This window comes from Aotus nancymaae, unplaced genomic scaffold, assembly GCF_030222135.1.
Source record: "Aotus nancymaae isolate 86718 unplaced genomic scaffold, 86718_ANA_hifiasm-v0.15.2.pri h1tg000138l, whole genome shotgun sequence".
NCBI lineage: Eukaryota > Metazoa > Chordata > Mammalia > Primates > Aotidae > Aotus > Aotus nancymaae.
The window spans coordinates 2,145,962-2,164,656 of record NW_026988553.1 but is presented as its reverse complement, the minus strand read 5'-3'; the positions used below and the strand labels follow the sequence as shown (position 1 = coordinate 2,164,656).

At 62.2% G+C, this 18,695-nt stretch overlaps 1 protein-coding gene across 2 annotated transcripts; it reads right to left on the bottom strand.

The window, feature by feature from the left end:
* Nucleotides 1-1,103: 1,103 nt before the first annotated feature.
* Nucleotides 1,104-15,701, bottom strand: BGN (biglycan). 2 transcript variants are annotated; one of them, XM_012437888.2, is made up of 9 exons: nt 15,625-15,701; nt 14,759-14,839; nt 5,449-5,700; nt 5,073-5,185; nt 4,376-4,589; nt 3,915-4,025; nt 3,650-3,743; nt 3,389-3,527; nt 1,104-2,389 (listed from the first exon to the last, which is right to left on the bottom strand). In XM_012437888.2, exons 3-9 carry the CDS (start codon nt 5,687-5,689, stop codon nt 2,192-2,194), a joined length of 1,110 nt encoding a protein of 369 aa, XP_012293311.2. In that variant the 5' UTR covers nt 5,690-5,700; nt 14,759-14,839; nt 15,625-15,701; the 3' UTR covers nt 1,104-2,191. The 2 variants fall into 2 exon arrangements, with proteins under 2 accessions (XP_012293311.2, XP_012293310.2); XM_012437887.3 differs by having other exon boundaries at nt 14,759-14,869; nt 15,625-15,687.
* Between the last annotated feature and the right edge of the window lie 2,994 nt (nt 15,702-18,695).

Below are 18,695 nucleotides of genomic sequence, written 5' to 3'. Positions count from 1 at the left end.
TGCATGAAATGAGAGGGAGACAGAGAGGAACGGAGGCGCAAGGCTGAGAGGGAGGCAGGAAGAGTGGACAGAGATTCGGGGGGCTGTGTCGGACCCACTGAACACAGAGCCAGTGCCCCGAGACCCAGTCAGATGAATGGGCAGAAGCCCCGTCTTGCTATCTCTGCCAGGCCCTGGTGCTGGATGCCCCTCCTTCCAGCCAGCGAGGGGACTTGCCCAAAGCCTTGACTCCTGGCTCCTGGCCAGTTCCCTTGCACTGCGCCTGCCCAGCTCAGCAGACGTTGCCAGGCCATGGAGCACATGGCCTAGAATAGTGCTGTGATGCTGCTGGTGACATTCGATCACTGGGCCACCACACTGCGTGGCGCCTTCCGTCCCAAAAAGGAGAAACCTGGGGACACCAGTGCCCCAGTGCCAGCCCAGGCGTAAAGGCACAGTTATGTGTGAGGAGCCAACACGCAGTGCCAGGGAAGCCCCAGGTCCTGCCAGTTGCTCTGAGGCCCTTCGTGCAGGGCCGAGGGAAAGACACAGGTGGTAGCGTGCTCTGGGGACTGTCCCCCTCTAAGCTGTGTTTCCTCTTTCGGGAGCCAGCGCCAATGCCTTGCAGCCTGAGCTTGGCTCTCCTGGCACACGGTGTGACCTGCTGGGGGCTGGCTGGGGAGCCAAGGCCAGGCCAGTGCAAGTGGGTGCCCTCAGCACACCTCCCTGGCTTCATGGGGCCCCTCCTTCTTGTCTCACCCTCGGGTGTTGGCGTTGCCTTGCTGTGAGCCCCAGACTCCATGGAGTCGGGCAGGCAGGGCCGTGCTTAGATTTCCAGGCTCTAGCCTGGTGCCGGGCAGTCGGCGTGCTCTTGGCAAAGGCTCCACGCTGAGAAGGCCGGTGCCATTCAGGCCTGGTTGGATTCTGGAGCCCCGTCTTAGGACAGCTGGGGCCATGGAAGTGTCTAGAAGGGAGAGGGAAACTGGCTAGCCCCATCACCTAGGGCCTCCTTGTCTAGCCTAGACCTGAGGGTGATGGGGCCCCTCTTTTGAGGGCGAGGAGCCCAAGGGCTGGGAGGGACATGGAAAGGCCAGGCCGCCGCAGGAGCAGCGCATGGAGCCATGTTGTGCAGTGTTTCTTTAATGGAAAGACAGCCACCGACCTCAGAAGCAGCCCCTCCTCATGCTGGACCAGAGGGCAAGGGGAGACCTAGCCATGGGGGGCGGGGGTTCCATGAAAACTGGTGTCTGAGACTCTGGCGGGATGTGGGGCCTCTCCTCTCTTGGGGGCGGAAGGGCCAGGGCCTGACAGGTCTAGGGCTCCCTGCTTGATGGTGTCATCTGCACAGTGTCGGGCCTCCACCTCCCAGCCTCCTCCAGGACTATACAGCTTTGGGGGCAAGGCCTGAGCAGGGCAGGCTGGGGAGGCCGCTGTCCCCGAGCTTTTGTGGGCAGGGGCTAGATGCAGGCTGGTGAGACAGAAGGCAGACCCAGCTCAAGGCAGAAGGTCAGAGCGTGCAGAGTGGGAGAGACAGGCGAAGCCAGGTCCAAAGAGATGGAGGGGACAGGCCACCAAGCTGAGAAGCAAGAAAGGTCTGAGGAAGCACAAGACACAGAGGGAGAGGGAGAGAGAAAGTGAGAGAGAGAGAAGGAGAGGGGGAGCGAGAACAGAAGGGGGGACTGGTCCCAGGGTCAGTGGATTTGGGGGGGCGCTGGGAGGGACAGGCCATGGACTTGGAAGGCGGCTGAGGGGAGCTGCAGGGTGGGAAGGGTTGAAAGGCTGGAAGTGGATGAGGAGGAGGAACAGAACGTGCGTGTCTGGCAGAGCCCACTGTACCCATTCCTATGGACCCCTTCCCTCCTGCCGACCTAGGGACTGCTCTCCTAGGACTGGAGCCTTGGATACTTGGGTTTGGGAGTGGATGAGAAGGAAGCTTCACGGGGGGCCTCTGGGGGGCTGGGGGTGAGAGCAAGGGCACCTCTGAGGCCAAGGGGGCACGTGATGGGGGCCAGGCCTTGTGCCCACCTGCACCGCTGGGAGCCAGGGAGAGGCCGTGATGGGGCAGTGAGCTGGGGTCAGGGACCCAAGGTAGGGGGCTGGGATGAATGCAGCTGGGTCCGGGCTTGGCTTCCTGGCTCTGCCTCCCCATCAGGACGTCCGGCTGTGTTCCCCAGAGACCCCCACAGAGTCCCTGTGGCGGCTGCAGCCGCCTCTACTTTTTGTAGTTGCCAAACTGGATGGCAAGGCGGTCAGTGACGCAGCGGAAAGTGGCCGGCTGCACCTCCCAGTAGGGCACAGGGTTGTTGAAGAGGCTGATGCCGTTGTAGTAGGCCCGCTTCACCCCGAAGCCCACGGGACAGAAGTCGTTGACGCCCACCTTGGTGATGTTGTTGGAGTGCAGATAGACCACCTGCGGGCAGAGGGGCCGGGTCACCGTGGGCCGCCCACCCTCTGCGCGGAGCCAGCTGCCTCCAAGAGGCATCTCGCTGTGACCTCTGCTCCCTGCTTCAAGGGCCACACAGGAGACTCCCTGGTGTTGGGAGGAGCAAATCAAGATGCATTCGTTGTGTGGGTGTCAGGCAGGATTCAGGCACTGGGTGGGGCAGGCGGAGGACACGGGGTGGGCTGGGATGGGGCTGTGTGGTGGTGCGAGGTGCAGGAAAGGTGGCTTGACCCTCGGGGGAGCATCCTCACACTCCGCGGGGCATGAGGGTAGAAAAAGCCGTCGGGTAAGAAAGAGGAGGGCACTCGGCCTGTAGCAGCTCCTCCAGCTCTCTGAGCCGCTGTCTTGCTGTCTCCGGAAGGAGCAGAGGCGGGCAGACAGGCGCCAGTCGCTTGCTGGGTTGGGCTGGGAACCCAGTGACATGACAATGGCCACTAGAGGGCGCACTCGACCCAGCATGGGCCCAGCCTGTGTAGTGCTGGCTCACAGCTGGTGCGGGTGGGGGTGCTCCAAACGTGTGGATGGAACAGCGCCGGGCGAGACCAAGATCACCCATCTGGGCTGGGGGCCAGAGCAGGGATGGAAGCTCCCGATGGAACCCCAGGCAAGACCCTGCTCCCCCTCTTCAGCCCACTTCCTGCCCTGGGCTGTCACTGTCTTGGTACAGATCCCTGCAGCCCCACGCCCACAGTTTCTTGACTCCCGGGGCCCTGCCACATCTTTCTGGTGTCTGACCCACCTGGGGACCCTCAGGTGCAACGCCTACCAGGCTGCCTTGCTTGGTATCCACCATGGAGGCCCTGCTCCCTGCCTCCTCAGCACTGGCTGTGAGCATCAGGGCTGCTCCCTTGCAGATTCGCAGAAGCAGCCAGGAAGGCGTGCCAGGGGGCTGAGGGACAGCACAGGGCCACGCACGCCTCCCCAGGCGCAGCCTTAGGAAGCTTGCAGTGCACGCCCTGCTCTCACCTGCAGGAGCTTGAGGTCCGGGAGCCCTGAGGGCACTCTGGACAGCTTATTGTTGTCCAAGTGCAGCTCCCGGAGGGTGGGCAGGAAGCTCAGGCTCCCGTTCTCAATCATCCGGATCTGGTTGTGGCCCAGGCCCAGCCTGTGAGCAGAAGAATGACACAGACTCAGAGGCTGGAGAATAGAACAGTGGGCTGGGTGTGACGTCTGCAGAGCCCGGAGGCATTCTCGTGCCACCCTCAGGCGGTGCCCTGCTGGCCTCACCGGTACAGCTTGGAGTAGCGGAGCAGGTCCTCCAGCTCGATGGCCTGGATTTTGTTGTGGTCCAGGTGGAGTTCGTTCAGGGTCTCCGGGAGGTCTGCCAGGAGAAGAGGGCACGGGGGTGAATGCAGATGCTCTGCCCTACGTAGTGGGAGGGGACTGCTGAGTCTTTCCCTGAGTACGCCGGGCCAGTCCAGAGTCCCCACCCTGGCCACCTGTGCCCTGGGGGGTGAGGCAGGCAGGTGCGCAGCAAAGGCGGCCTGCCTACCTTTTGGGATGCCGGTCAGCTTGGCTTCTGAGATGCGCAGGTAGTTGAGCTTCAGGCCGTCAAAGGCTCCAGGTTCAAAGCCACTGTTCTCCAGTGGGTTCCCCCCCATCTCTAAGGGAGAGACCTCATCAGTCCGGGAGGCTGGCGGTCCAGGCACAGTCCCAGGGTCCTGTCATTTCCGGGCTCCTGTGATGGGCCCTGCTGACTGCTGGCTGCTCCCACCTCCCAAAAGCAGCTCCGTTCATTTGCTGGGCTAATTACAAATTCCCAGCTGTTCAGGACTGCTGGCCCCATGGGGAGCAAAACGAAAGGGAGGAGTGCCAGAGACGAAGGCGGGGCTCCTGGAAGCCCCACATTCCCTTTAGCCACGGCGACCTCCTGCCTGGCGGATTTGCTAAGAAATCCGTGGATTTTCTTTTCACTGTTCTCAGCAGACTCTCCCACGTCAGGGCCGCACTCACCGATGCAGTTCATGCTCCGGAGCCCGCTGAACACGCCTTTGGGGACCTTGCGGATTCGGTTGTCATGGATGCGGAGCTCCACCAGCGAGCTGGGCAGGTTGGGCGGAATCTCCACTAGGTGGTTCTTGGAGATGTAGAGCTTCTGCAGCCTCCGCAGTGGGCTGAAGGCCTTCTCATGGATCTTGGAGATCTTGTTGTTCACCAGGACTAGAGCCTGAAGCAGGGCAGGCGGAGGAGGTGAAGGCGCCGACTCCCCGGCCCAGCGCCCCCATCTCCTGCCTGCCTGTGCCTCTCGAGTCTGGGCCTCGAGGAGATCAGTCCGTGCTTGTGAGCAGAGTGCAGAGCAGGAGGCAGCACCCAGGCCCGGCCCTGAACCCCAGCAGGGCCACCACTGCCTCGCCTTCTCTCACGCACACTGGCCACCTGCTGCTGGGAGGAACGGATGTAATGAAACGTTTTCAGTGGCGAAGGGAGCCGAGCTGAGTGAGACAGTCCTACATCTGTGGTTGCTCAAATCCATGCGAGTGAGCCGGAAGCCCAGAGCTCCCATCACGGCTGGCTCCAGGCTTCACCCTGAAGCCCACGGGTCCCTGAGCCCCTCTCATGCCCCACACATCCGTGCACGCGCACCCTTCCAGACCCCTGCCCCCACTGTGGGCCTGCTGCTTCCTCCGGGCTCCTCACGTGGGGCGCTTACGTAGAGGTGCTGGAGACCCTTGAAGTCATCCTTCCGGAGCTCGGAGATGTGGTTGCTCTGCAGGTCCAGCAGCGTGGTGTCAGGTGAGACCTCTCTGGGCACAGATTTCAGACCTAGAGAACATGCCACCATCACCACTCTCAACTTGAGGCCATCCAGCCCATTAGTCCCACTGGTAGGCAGGACAGGGGACACACACACAGAGCACCAACATACACACGGGGATGCCACCACAAATGGGCAGAAGTTGCACAGCTCACAGCCAGATGGCCGGAGCCCTCCTGGACACCAGCCCCCGCCATCCCGCGGGACCAGCATGTGCCCCCTCAGAGGCGGCTCTCAGGCACACCCCACTCCCCACCACCCAGGGACAAACCCAGGTCGGAGCACTGAACCACCCGCAGGTGGCAGTGGCAGCCGAAAGGGCACATGGCGCTGTAGGTGGGTGTGACGGAGTCTGGGTCTGGGAGGCCTGAGGTCGAGTCGGCGCCTGAAGCTTCCTCATCGTTCATCATGAGTGGCCCATCATCCAGGGTAAAGTCCCAGAAGCCCCTCTGCTCAAAGGGCAGGGCCTGGCTCAGGGCCAGCAGAGACGCGAGGAGCCACAGGGGCTGCATGGCGGATGGGCCTGGGGGAAGAAGCAGGGTGATCCTCAGTGCCAGACCCTGGGGTGGGAGGCAGAGAGGGCAGAGTGTGGGCAGAGGGCTCCAGGCAGGAAGGGAGCGTGTGCTGCTGGCTGGGATGGGGCCCCTTCCCCTCCACTTCCCTCACCCCTTCCACTGCCCCCTCCCTATCCATGACAGGACTTGGCTTCATCGGGGTGATGAAATGTCTCCCCATTAGCAAGCCTTTGGGGCCCCCAGGCCTCTGAGTCTGCCAGCAGCCTGCTTCGGGGCAGGGGCATCCATGAGGCTATGTGGAGGAGGTGAGGTGGAATCCTAGCCATTGGCCCCCACAGGCTTTGAAGAATTCACTTTTGGGGACACCACTGTAGCCTCCTGCCTGGGCCAATCCTTCCTTTGAGTTCTGGGCTCAGGGCGGTGTGGATGAAGTTAGTTGAATTTGGCAACTGTGAGCTGCTTCTCACCGCCTGAGCCCCCTTCCACCCTGCCCACCTTTCTCAGAGCACCTCTAAGGCCAAGACAGGGAGGCAGGCTGGAGACAGAGCGGACGTCCTTTGAGGCCACGGGGGAAGTTGGCTGAGGCAGCGCTGAGTGGAGGCCCCAGAGGTGGAGGGCATGGTGCCCCCCCATACTGCCCTGGGCCTTGGCTTCCTCCTCTGGACCCCACCCCAGTGCTCCCACACACTGCCTTGGCCCAAACAGCCCCGGGGCTCCCAGATCTGCTCCCACTCTTCCTTCCTGCTCACAGCCTAACCCAGAGAGGCCCCCCCCAGGGGAGCAGGCTGCCGCCAGAGTGGCAGGGCAGGGTCAGGCTTGCCTGAGGCCCCCCAGGCTGAGGTGGTGGGTGGGAGTAGAGGGGAAGCGGCCCAGCCCCCAGCACCCACCTCTGCTTGCCTCCTTCCCCTACGGGAAGAGGCTGGAGGCCTGGCTCTCCTACCGCTCCATCTACCCTGACTCCCTGGCAAAGGCCCAGGTCTCCCCTCAGCCTCACCTTCCCCATCTGTTAAGTGGGAATAAACATGCCTGCCCTGCTCGCCTCCCAGCTGGACTGCCTGGGGTAGCCCTGGGTGCATCTGGAGATGGGGAGCCCACTTGGGCAGCTGAAACAGTCGCACCCCCAGGAGACTCTCACTTAGGACCAGTCCTGGCTGGGGCAGGGCTGGCTGGGGCTCCAGCAGGGCGAGGTGAGCCCCCTGAGCCCAGCCGCTGATTGCAGGGGTTTACAGAGGCTGTGGGGAGGTGGGGACTCTGCCGCCTAGGCCAGACCCTCAGACCTGCTCTGCCCAATGCCTCCCCAGCAGGCCCAGTTGACCTGGGGGCTGGGCTGGCTGCCAGGGGCTGCTGCTTTGGGGTCCTAGCAACCAGTGGGCTGGGGGCCTGGGGCCACCTTGGGGCCAGGCTGGGTGTGAGCACCAGCGCTGTGCTTCTGGTTCCATCAATCCCAGGAGTGCAGCTTCTCCCAGATGCTCAGGGAGCCTCTGCTGGTACACGTCCCCCCTGCATTGGCATTCCCCCGAGGGGCTGCCCACACCCCCTCCTACACTTGTGGACAGAGGGACCTCCCGGGCCAGTGGAGTGGGTTTTCTGCAGCCAGCCCCAGAGCCCTCCTGAGCCCGTAGCCCCCGGGCCATATTGCAAAGTGGGAGTTGGAGCCCAAGGCTTCACTCAGCTTCCCCCTCATGTGGAGCTGGACTTTATGCTGAACCCTGGGGTCACCAGGAGGCCCCTGCTGGGTGCAGCCTCCCTCATTCCTTTGAGCCTTGAGACCCCACGACTGCAGCCCCAGGCCAGCCCAGCAGGACCTAGGGGAGTCCCCCAGAGGGTCTTGGCCCCAAGTAGGGAGAAGACCCAGCCCTCGCCTACCTGGATGATGTTTCCCTTCCTCCCAGGCAAGGCAGGGCACGACCTCTGGTGCCCGCTGCCGCTGTGGGGCCTTCACCCAGTGCTGCTGGACACCCGGGGGCAGGAGGAGGAGGAGGAGAAAACGGGATGGGCAGGATGGAGGCAGGAGAGTAAGACGGAGGGAGGAGGGAGAAGATTGCCCCGCCCCTCCCTCCCGATGCCCCTGCCAAAGCCACTACCTCCCAGGAGGAGTGAGTCAGGGCTGGAACGCCCCGCCGGAGCCCTGGAAAGCTCCAGGATGGGCAGTCCACCTGGGCAGGTAGGGTTGGGTTGGCCCGGCTGGGCCTAGGGGAGGCTGTGGGAGGGGACAGAGGACCATGTGACCATGGCTAGCCTAGAGTCCTGCAGGACCCATGCACTGGCGTGGAAGAGGACTTCACAGGCACTGCTGCCCAGGGCCGGGGGCTCCCTGGGAGCTGGGGCTTCCCTGTATGCACTCCTGTTAGGAAACTCAAAGGCGCAGGGCAGGCCAGTTGTGGCAAGACTGGTCATTGGGGTCCCAGGTGGGTTCTTGGGACCAGCTATGGGGTGACAGGGACTCTGGAGGCAGCTGTCTGATATAGCAGGATATCTGGGGGTCTCCAGGAGACTGAGCAAGGGGCGAGGGGAAGAGGTTCCCTCAGAGCAGGGAGGGAGGCTGAGGGCCAGGAGACCCATACGCCCGGGCCCCGTGACGGAGGCAGAAAGACAAGGTTTGGCTGGTTTTCTGTGGCTCGTGGCTGTGCCCAAGCTGTGGGCAGGCTGGAGGGGTGGGGGCTGGGCAGGCTTCCCGGCACAGCCCTCATTTCCCCTCAAAGAACTGGCACAAAACTGAGAGCTCTCCCGAAGAGCGGCAGGCCGAATGTCCGCGCCCACAGGAGGTGGCAAGGGGCCCACGAAGCCAGAGGGAGCCAGGGACCCTGGGGGAAAGGCTCCCTGGAGCCGGCCGATGAGTCTCCCCATTTTATGGACACGAAAGCAGAGGCCAAGAGAGAGGCTCCTACTTCCCCAAGTCACTCAGCCTGACTTGGAACGCTGCTGTGGCGTCTCTAGGCCCTGAGCCCTCAGCTGTGCTCCTCTGGGCCTTCGAGAACCTGGGGGTGGGGATGACCGAGCCTAGGGGTGGCAGTTTGGGAGTTCTGTAGATGGAGAGGCCCAGCTGTCTTCCCAAAGCCTGGCCCCTGCCTTCTCCCACCACCTCACACTGAGCCCCTCCCTCTTGCCAGAACATGCACACACACACACACACACACACACGTACACACAAACATACACACACAGGCACACACCTATACACACACATGCACACACCTATACAAAACACATGTACACACACCCACACACACAGACATGCACACACTTATACATACATATACATGCACACACCTAGACACACGCATACACACACGCATACCTATGGATACACATTCACATACACATATGTATATACATATAGACACAGACACACACAAACATATAGGTACACACATACACACACACTAATGCACATACCTATACACACATATGCACATGTACACACATACACACACGTACACAGGCACGCAAACACTTATACACACATGCATACACATTCACATATACATATGCACACATACACACATACATACACGTGTTTACACACAGGAACAGATAAGCCAGCCCAGGAAGCAGGAGTACCCCATAGTCAGACCCTGTGAGACCCACAGCAAGTCTCTCTGGTCCTCACCTCTCCACCACCACTGAGGCATCTGGGCCTCAGTTTCCCTTCATCAGCCTCCCTGGGTGTGCCCTCAGGGACTTCAGGGAGGGCTTTAAGCCCCATCAGAGTGTGCCCTGAGCTCCCTGGATGCCATCTCTCAGGAGCAAAGGACGGGAGCGACCATGGCACAAGCCCCAGGTCCAGCGACCGCAGGTGTGAGGGAGGGAGGAGGCTCGGCTTCCTGGAGCCTCCGCCACCGCCCCAATAGGGCCCTCCTTGTCTGCCCCTCAGAAAGCCAGTGCAGTCCTCCACACCGGATCGCTCCAGGTCATAGCCAAACAAGATGCACTGGCAGCCTCTGAGAACATGGAGGGTCCATGCCAGGCATTCAGGCCAGGCCAAGGGCGGCGGGAGCAGGACTTGAGGTCTGGCAGCCCTGGGAGCTCGCTTGCAGATGGTGTGGCTCGCAGCTGCCAAGTGGCAGACGCTGGACGCTCTCTCTGCAGCCTCAGCCCTGGGCGTCTGCCCCCCTGAGCAACCCAACCTGAACTCTGACACACGTGCCACCTTCCACGCAGCCCTGCAGGGTCCCTGGGACTGTGTCCTTCCTCCCTCCCCTCTGGCCGCCAAAGCCCTTCGAGCCCAGCTTCAACCAACAGCCTGGTCCTTGTGGCGCAGCTGACACCCAGCCACCACTGCCACTTTCCCAGGACCCAGCCCACCAGTCCCTCCCTGCCAATGGCTCCAGCCTGCACTTGGGCGTCAACTAGAGAGGGGATGTGTGCCTTCCATGGCCTTGGCAAAGCCCGGGTGTGTGCATTGGTCTGTGGGAGTGGCAGCCTGAGGGGCTGGGGGCTGGAGTGGGGAGGGTGGACCCTTTGCACCCAGTCACCTGCCAAGCCCCCACCATCACCCCGGCATGCCCTTCAGGCAGCCACGTGTGGAGGGGCTGGGAAACCCCGGCTCATCTGCTGCCCAAATGCTTTCCAGAGCTTTTCTGGCAGGGTGGGGGCAGGGGTGGAGTTCTCCCTTGATGCGCCCAGCCACCTTGCCATCTCTCTGTGCCAGCCCTTTGCAGCCTGTGGCGCCCATGTCCAGGTCCAGCCTGTCTCACAGTTGGGAGAGTGCAGGACTCAGCCCTGCCTGCTGTGCGCTCCTGGTCCTCTCACACCACACGGACTACTGCTGTCCCCTCCCACTCCCTGAAGAGATCCTGGGTCTCCTGCTGGAGTCTCCAAGGAAAAGGGAGGATGCTGTCACCTCTCAGAGGCAGAGCAGCGGACGCGTGATTTCTTTACTTAGCCCCCCGCCATCCCCCATTGACCATAAGAAGGAAGTGATGCTCTTACGACTCGATGAAGGGGCAAACTGAGGCTCAGGGAGTTGGGGAGGGGAGCCACACGGTGAGGAAGCAGCAGGTCTGGGACTGCACACACTGTCTGTCCGTCCGTGTCCTTGCCCACATGTCTGGACCCCCATCTGCCACTGCAGACAGTGCCACAGGACCCAGAGCTGACAGGTCTCACACTCTCGGGGGTGTGCGGAGTGCTTCCCTGCCCCCCTGGAAGCATGGCCCTTCTCTCTGGATACCACCGTCAGTAGCTCCCATGGTCCACAGACCCGGAAGCCCCTCCTCAGCCCCAGCACACCCAGCAGGGCAGCCCCCGCCCAGCCCTCTCACCTCTGCCTCTGTCTGCTGGAACGTCTCCTGGAAAAGCCGAGATCTCCCCAGGTGAGCACTTCAGGGCCCCAGGGGAGATATTCCCGGCCTGCCCCCCAGAGCCTGGGGCGCTGCCTCCATCCCTCCCTGGTGCAGGCCCACCAAGGCCAGGAGGGGAGGGGAGGGTTTCCTGCAGCCCTCCCTGCCACAACCCGCTCTCTGCCAGGGGCTCAGGCTGGGCTGGGATGAGCCTCCTTCAGCCAGCCAGGGCGACCCACAGCCTACTTAGCTTCAGGCTCCCGGGGCTGCTGGGCTCCCATGGGATGGCAGTCAAGGCGAAGCAGGGACTCAGACTTCCAGAGGACAGAAGTTGCACTGGCCTCCCGGACTTCCCCTGTCTTCCTGTGGCCACCCAGGGGTCTGCCCACCTCAGGGACCAGACAGGACTGGGATGTCCAGCAGCTTGTGGGGGTGGGGCGGGGGCAGAGACCCTGGTCCTGCAGCTCATCCCAGACCAATGTTTCCGTGGAGCTCAGGCTTAAGATGCCGTGGACGGGAGAGTTCCATTCGAGAAGGCTGGCTAGAGCCCCAGGCCCCTAAGCCTCAGAGATGAGCCCCTCAGGAACGGGCAGCACCTCACCAGGCCTGCCAGGGAGCCGGGAGCTCCTGCTCCTCGGGCTGGTTGGGATCGGAGCTGAGCAGGTGGGAATCTGGGAGGGGGAAGGGTTCTGCAGTCCTTGGAAGAGCCGAGGCTACTGGCCCCCTCTAGAGCCACCCCAGAGGCTGCTCTGACCCAGAGCCACGACAGGGTGGGGAAGAAAGCGAATGGAGGAGGGGGCAGCTGGGGTGGTTCCCGGGAGCCTAGAGTCCCAGTGGGGGAGGGGACCTGCCGGCCTGGAAGGGGACGTGGGGAAGGAGGAATGAAGCACAGCCCCTACTACTCCCCCACAGGAGGTGGCCCAGGCCTTCCCTAGGGAACCCTGGGAAGCTGGTTCTTTCTGGAAGGCTGGAGAAGGGCCTGGCCGCGGCTCCTGCAGGCCACTCAGGCTGGGAGGGCCTCAGGCCAGGAGCAGGACTGAGTCATGTACGCTCCCCACAGCATGAGTGCACTCCCTCTGCATACGCCCCCGCCACTGGTCCCTCTAAGACTTGCCAAAAGGGCTCTGTGAGTGACCAAACTGTTGCCCCTGATCTCCCAGCCCAGCATCTGAGCAGAAGAGGATAGGAGTGGGCATTGGTCACCTTAGGTCCTGGTCGGCAGGCTCGGGGTCAGGGCCGGCAGGGTCCTGGGTTGGGCTGCCTTCCAAGGGATCTGATGCCCACCCAGCAGCCTACAGCCCTTGGCAGGGTGCCTGGGAGACCCATCATCACCCCCAGCCCCTCAGTATGAGCAAGGCCCCCGGCTGGCGCCAGCATCCCCACCCACCAGTGGCTCGGTGGCAGGCCTGGACGCTAGAGGGAGCAACTTGGAGCAGGGACCAAGCTCTCCCGAGCACAGATGAGTGACAGGGGGTCGTAGTGGGTAGGGGAAGACCTTTTCTTTTTTTTTTTTCTTTTTTTTTTTTTTGAGGCGGAGTTTCGCTCTTGTTACCCAGGCTGGAGTGCAATGGCGCGATCTCGGCTCACCGCAACCTCCGCCTCCTGGGTTCAGGCAATTCTCCTGCCTCAGCCTCCTGAGTAGCTGGGATTACAGGCATGCACCACCATGCCCAGCTAATTTTTTGTATTAGTAGAGACGGGGTTTCACCATGTTGACCAGGATAGTCTCGATCTCTTGACCTCGTGATCCACCCGCCTCGGCCTCCCAAAGTGCTGGGATTACAGGCTTGAGCCACCGCGCCCGGCCTGGGAAGACCTTTTCAACCATGAGGGGTGTTGGGGGGTGAGCAAGGCAGGGGAGGGGCCCTGGCAGGTGGGGCACTAGGGACTCCGGGTCTGGGGCTGGGCCTGGGGGTGGGGCGTGTGCTGGGGATTCTGTGGGCTGAGGACACGTGACTCCCAGACAGGCTGGAGATGGTGGGGGTGAACCTGGGAAGCACAGGAGACGGCAGAGTGGGAGGTCCCCATCCCACTTATACGCAGGGTGGCGAGGACTCAGAAGCCCTCGCAAAAGGCTCTGGGTATGAACTGTCAAGTGTGGACTCATTGCAAACCCCTCCTCTGGGGACTTGGTGCTGTCACTGGAAGGGACACTCTAGGCTTGTTTGAATGACTGGAATGTTGCTTTCCTTTCCCAGACTCCCTGTCTATGCGGTGGCAGGGCTAATGCCCACTGCCACCTGGGTCCTTGGGGCTTGAAGGTGGGCCAGGGAGGCTGGGACTGCCACCCACAGCTGGCCAGATTGCCATGGGAGCTCTCTCTGCTTCCTGGCTCAGAGCCTGCTCACACCGCCCAGCCCTGGTGGCTTGGAGGCAGCCCTGCATGTTCAATACACCCACATGGGCTTGCCCTCAAAGGCTCGCCCACGATGGCCCACACTGGCCATACATGGACACAGTCCGCCCCAAGGCACCCCTGCTCACACACCAGCTCTCCTGGGGTGCGGCTGGCACAGGCGCCTGAACGTTGCCCGGAGGCGCTCACCTGCACTCCTGGGCGCAGGCCCCCGGGAACCTTTCTGGCATCTCCAGCTTGCCTCATTTCCAGTTAGTTGCTATAGGGCACACAGCTGGCAGGCCAGGGAGGGGCAAGGGTGCAGAGACAGGACACCCTGAGGATGGGACCTGAGCAGCCTGGTAGCCAGGACAGCAGGACAGCAGGACAGCAGGCTTGCCTGCCAAGAGACACCACTGGAGATTCCTGTGGCCTGTGCCTGCTGAGCCAGGTGCCCCTGCTCTGCTCAGCACAGGCACCCAGCTCCACCCAAGGAGCAGTGAGGGGCACTCCTCTCCCTGAGCCTTCCAGGGCACTCTCTTGCTTCCTCTCCTGGGTCCCTTGGCAGGCCCCTCTGGGGCCCCAAGCCAGGTCTGCCCAGGGGAACATGGCACAGTTGCCTGATTTTCTCTCCTTCCCCTCCCCGCCCATTCTGAGTACCAGTCCAAGGGGTTCCTGCAGACAGACAGAGCTGAGCCACCCAGGCAGCCCCAGCCAGGGCGCTTGTAGCCAGGGCTCCCAGGACCCACACTTCTCACAGAGGAAGTAGAGGCAGGGCAGTAGCCTGGGGGTGAGTGAGGAATGTCTGGGCAGGGTGCCTGGGAAACCAAGTCTCTCAGCCCAGGCTAGGGACTGGCCTTGGGCAGCGTAGTGGAGGACTGCTCCTGGGTGCTGAGCTCGGTGGGTGCTGGGTGGTCCCCGACCCGACCTAACCTGGGCCAGGTGCCAAGTCCTGGAGCAAGGAGGCACCTGGGAGAGCATGGCTGAGGGAGTGGAGCGTGCGCTTGGGACTAGCAATGATGGGAAAGGGCCCGTGGCAAAGCCGGGGTGCCAATCACCCAGCCATGCTCTAGGGTGGCAGCCAAGAAGAGGGACCCCGAGGGGGAGGCAGAGAGACAAGAGCTGGGTGAAGCAGAGCAAGGTCAGAAGGGAGAGGGAGAGGCAGGGGCGAGGGAAAGGTGCCTGGAAGGCGGCAAGAGGAAGCAGAGCCTGACAGGGACCAAGGGGGCCACAGGGTGGCGGTGACGGGGCGCGGACCAGCAGCCAGCAGCGAGTGCTGGGGAAATCTGTGGACACCCTCAGGGCCCTGGGGACTGCAGGACCAGGGCTTGGGACAGCAGAGGCAGGAGGGCCAGAGGCATCTCTGAGTTGTGAGGAGGCAGCTTGAGACCAGCGAGGGGACAGGGCAGACAGCGCAGGGCGGGAGCGGGGCTGGCTTAGGAGCCCTACCTGGAGAGGGGAGGCGCCAGGCGTAGGCTGGCTAGTTGGCAGGCTGGGGTGGTGGGTCGTCTGCACGTCTGTCTGTCCGGTCTGTTTGGCGGAGAAAGCAGCTGCTCACTCCTGGGCAGTTTGTGGAGAGAGGGAGACAGAGGCGGCGGGAGGGAGGCTAAAGGCTGGGCAGGCGGGCCGATGGGGAGGGACGGCGGGGAGAGGGCGGGGAGGGAAGAAAGAAGGGAGGGGGCTGGTGGGGCGGAGAGGGAGGGCGGGCGGGAGGGTGCAGGCTTCCCGGCCCCCCTGGCAGCTTCAAAGGGAGCAATTTTCTCGTAGACGGCTGGGCTAGCTGAGCCCCAGCCCCCCTGCCCCCACCACCTCCACCCCCCTCCCCTCCCCCGCCCCTACCACATCCACCCCCCTCCCCCCCACCCCGCTCCCTCCGCCCCTGTCTGGGGCAGACAGCAGAGGAATGGACACACTCGCACTCACTCAAACAAGGACCCTTGGAGTCTCTGGGCAGGCACTGCCTCAGAGTCAGACTTTCCACTGCCCAGATGGGGACACTGCCCAGATGGGGACACTGAGGTGCTGGCTGCCATCTCTCCAGGCAGAGGAAAGAAATGGAAGGAAGACGAGGGGGAGGCGGCCTTGGGCTGCTAGGCCCAGGAGTGGCCCTGGAATTTGGTCTTAAGCTTGCGGAGAACCTGCTTCGGCCTAAGCAAGGAGGTGGTTTCTCGGGATCACAGAGGGAGCTGTTGTGGACTTCACGTATGCTCCTGGGCGCCCTGTGCCCTGCCTTCCACCCCAGCCTTTCTTCCCTTGAAAAGAGGGCCCGATCCGTCTGGTGGTGACAGGACAGGGCAGTGGCCTCGCCCACTGACCTGCCCTGAGCTGATTCAGAGACGAGAGATCCAGCGAGTCAGCCTTCTTGCTCAGTTCCTGCAGGTCCTGTCGGACATCAGAACTGCTGTGTGGGTGGCCACTTCCTCCGGGCTCAACCCTGTGCTGGTCACTTCCGGGGGTGACCGAGTTATCCCACCAAGCCTCAGCCACTTCCTGAGGGCCCAAGTGAGTCCAGCTCCTCCTGTGTCTAGAGCCTGGGTCCTTAGCACAATGCTGCCCCGCTTCTTCCCTCAGCAAGATCAGCTCCTGAGACACAGTGTGAGGGTTTAGATGCAGTGAGAAACTGAGATCCACAATAGAATTGGACCAAGAGAGAAAATTGTATACTGAGAGAAAAAGCTTGAAGGGGCAGAGAGGGAGAGAGGGGTGGATAGAGAGGAGAGGACAGTGGCGAAGGTTGAGGGTCTTCACCTGCCTGGCAGTGCCATCTGGAAGGCCCCAGGCTAGGGCGGATGCTCCCAGGACGGCACTACCTCGGGGCATGGCAGGGCACAGACTCTTCCTGTGTCCCAGAGGCAGCTCATGGCCTGACCAGGATCTGGGACACATGGCGACTTGACCAAACTGTGGTACCTGCTTGCAAGAAGCTTCTAGGCTGGGCCAGGGAGAAGGGAGACACGGGAAACCAGGGGCCAGACTGGGAACCCCGCTTCCCTCTTGATTTCGTGATTGGGATGAGGACATTGGAGACCACGTGTGCCCCTTCCAGACAAAGGGGGTGGCTTGTCTTTTGGAAGGTTTGCGTGTTTTACCTTTTGCTGGAAACATGCGGACATACCTGGCAGGAGAAAGAATGCTATCACAGTATTGTGAGCGCCATGCAGCCCTGCCCAGCCTCAGCGTCCGACTCACAGCCTCCTGGTCTCATCGTTGTCCCACCCTCTTTCCATCCTCCACTGGGTTTGGACCCAGATGCCAACTCATTCATGGAGAAACCTGTCAGTGGAGAGTGGGCCTGACTAGCAGTCTGGGTGGAGAGAGAAGCATCTGGAAGCATTCCGCTCAGTGACAGCAGCCAGTCGCAAAAGGCCGCAGACCCTCCGGTTCCACTCATTTGAAATGTTCACAACAGGCTCATCTGGGGGCCAGAAAGTGGATTTGTGGGAAGGGGGTGCCAGAGGGGTGATAGCTAAAAGTATGGGTTTTCTTTTTGAAGTGATGAAAATGCTCTCCAATTGACTGTGTGATGGTTGCACAATTCTGTGACTAGACCAAATAATAACCCTTGCCTGGTACGTGTTCAACGGGCAAATCCTGTGGTCAAGCTGTTTCAGAGGAAAGGAGAAACTCACTCGAGGCACTCATGCTGCCCAAGGCGCTGGAACCCAGTCCCTTCCTGCACTGCTCTGCAGTGAGAACCCAGGAGCTGTCACTCAGGGCCTCAGCCTCCAGGAGTCCCAGTGGCAGTGACACAGCTCTGAATACCGTGGGGGCACAGGCCCATCTACAGTGCCAGAGACTTGGGAGGGCTACCTGGAGGAGGTGACCTGGGGCAGACCAGAAGGGAAGAGGAAGGTTCCGGGGCTGTGGGGAGACGCAGGTCTCAGCCAGGCATGTTCCTGGAGGGGGCTTGGAAGTGGCCGTGAGGTGACACCCTGCTTGGGGAGACACATTATGCATGCACCTTGCAGCTCTTACCCGAAGTTGGGGGCTGCTTCTGGGCGAATACTTGTATAAATACGGTCCTTGTGCTTGGAAGGTTCTCGTGTCTGTGGTTTGCAGTCTGCAATAAGCCATGACTGCACGCCCGGCCCAGGACCCACTGAGTCACTTGGCCTGGTCCTCTAATTTGGGGGCCACTCCCAGACCAGCCAGGCAGTACCTCTGTCCTAGGGCCGCCCCCTTCTGCTCCCCCTTCCGCTCCCCCATCCTCTAGGAACAGCACTTCCTTGCTGGCCAGCAGAACAGGCAGGCGGGCGGGCAGCCTTCTGCCCTTCTGGCCTCTCAGGGCTGGGAGGAGGCAGGGGGAGACAGGGGAAGAAGGGGGAGGGCAGGCATGGGGGTTGCAAGGCAGGAAGGAAGAGCAGGCATTTCCTGAGGCCCCCAGGGCTCCTGGGGAGGAGTCAGACACAGCGCAGGAGGTGGGGGAAGCACGGCCTGTGTGCGACCCTAGCTGGGATGCTTCCCCCAAAACGCTGTAGAGGGTGGGGAGGTCCTGCTGGCACCAGCCTTCCCTTGCCTGTCAGCCCCAGGGAGCTGTCCTCCTGCCAGATGGAGCCGAGAGCTCAGTCCTCTCCACCTGACAAGGAGCCTGACGCCTCAGCTGCGTGAGGAGGGCAACCGTGGGCAGGCTGCTCAGGCTTCTAGGGAAAGCTGTCCTGCCCCAGCAGCTGCCCCTGCCCGGGAGCCCCAGGCCACACTGTGGTGAGCCTGCCTCTCATCTAGCCCTCATCAGGCAGCTGCCACCCCAGCCTGCCTGGGGCAGAGCCCAGGACAAGTGCTGGAAGGTAGCAGGTGGGGCAGCAGCCATGGGAGGGAAGGGCGGGACCAGGGCACGTCTGAGGGAGGGGCTGAGAGGAGGGAGGCAGGGTGCAGGGATCTAAGGCAGCTGCCATCTCCTTGGCCCTGTAGGGAAGAGGACCTGGAGTCAGCTGCAGCCCGCCCCCCACAGCTGACCTGCAGCTGTCGGTGCCCTGTCTTCAAAGCTACAGCAGGGAGGCCCAGGAGAGCAGAAGGGTCGGGGGGCCCAGAGGGCAGGCTGTGGGCGGGTAGTGCGAGTCCTGGAGGGCAGAGCCTGGGCACCTGGGAGGTGGTCTTTTATGCAGAAGCCCTCCTGCTCGCCCCGTGAGTCTGCAGGGTCTGGAAACTAGAACCGGGCCCTAGGCTCCCTCTGCCTGGCTCCCTGTGTCTGGCAGGCCCTCTCGTTCTCCTTGGGTGGCTGCTTCTCAAACCCCTCTGCCTGGACATAACTCCCCTCGACTACCCCCATCCCTCCTGATGGTGTGAACAGAAGAACCCGTGCCTGTCTTGGGGATGGGACAAAGAGACAGAGGGAGAGCCGAGAGAGCTGGGACAGAGAGCCGCAGTAGGCGATGCAGACAGCAGCATC

Excerpts from the sequence above, each read along its gene's own strand:
- BGN (XM_012437888.2), bottom strand. The coding sequence starts at position 5,689 with ATGCAGCCCCTGTGGCTCCTCGCGTCTCTGCTGGCCCTGAGCCAGGCC. Across the intron at positions 4,590-5,072 it reads AGGGTCTCCAGCACCTCTAC|GCTCTAGTCCTGGTGAACAA; the intron begins GTAAGCGCCCCA and ends GCCCTGCTTCAG. Across the intron at positions 2,390-3,388 it reads CGGACCTCAAGCTCCTGCAG|GTGGTCTATCTGCACTCCAA; the intron begins GTGAGAGCAGGG and ends CTCTGCCCGCAG.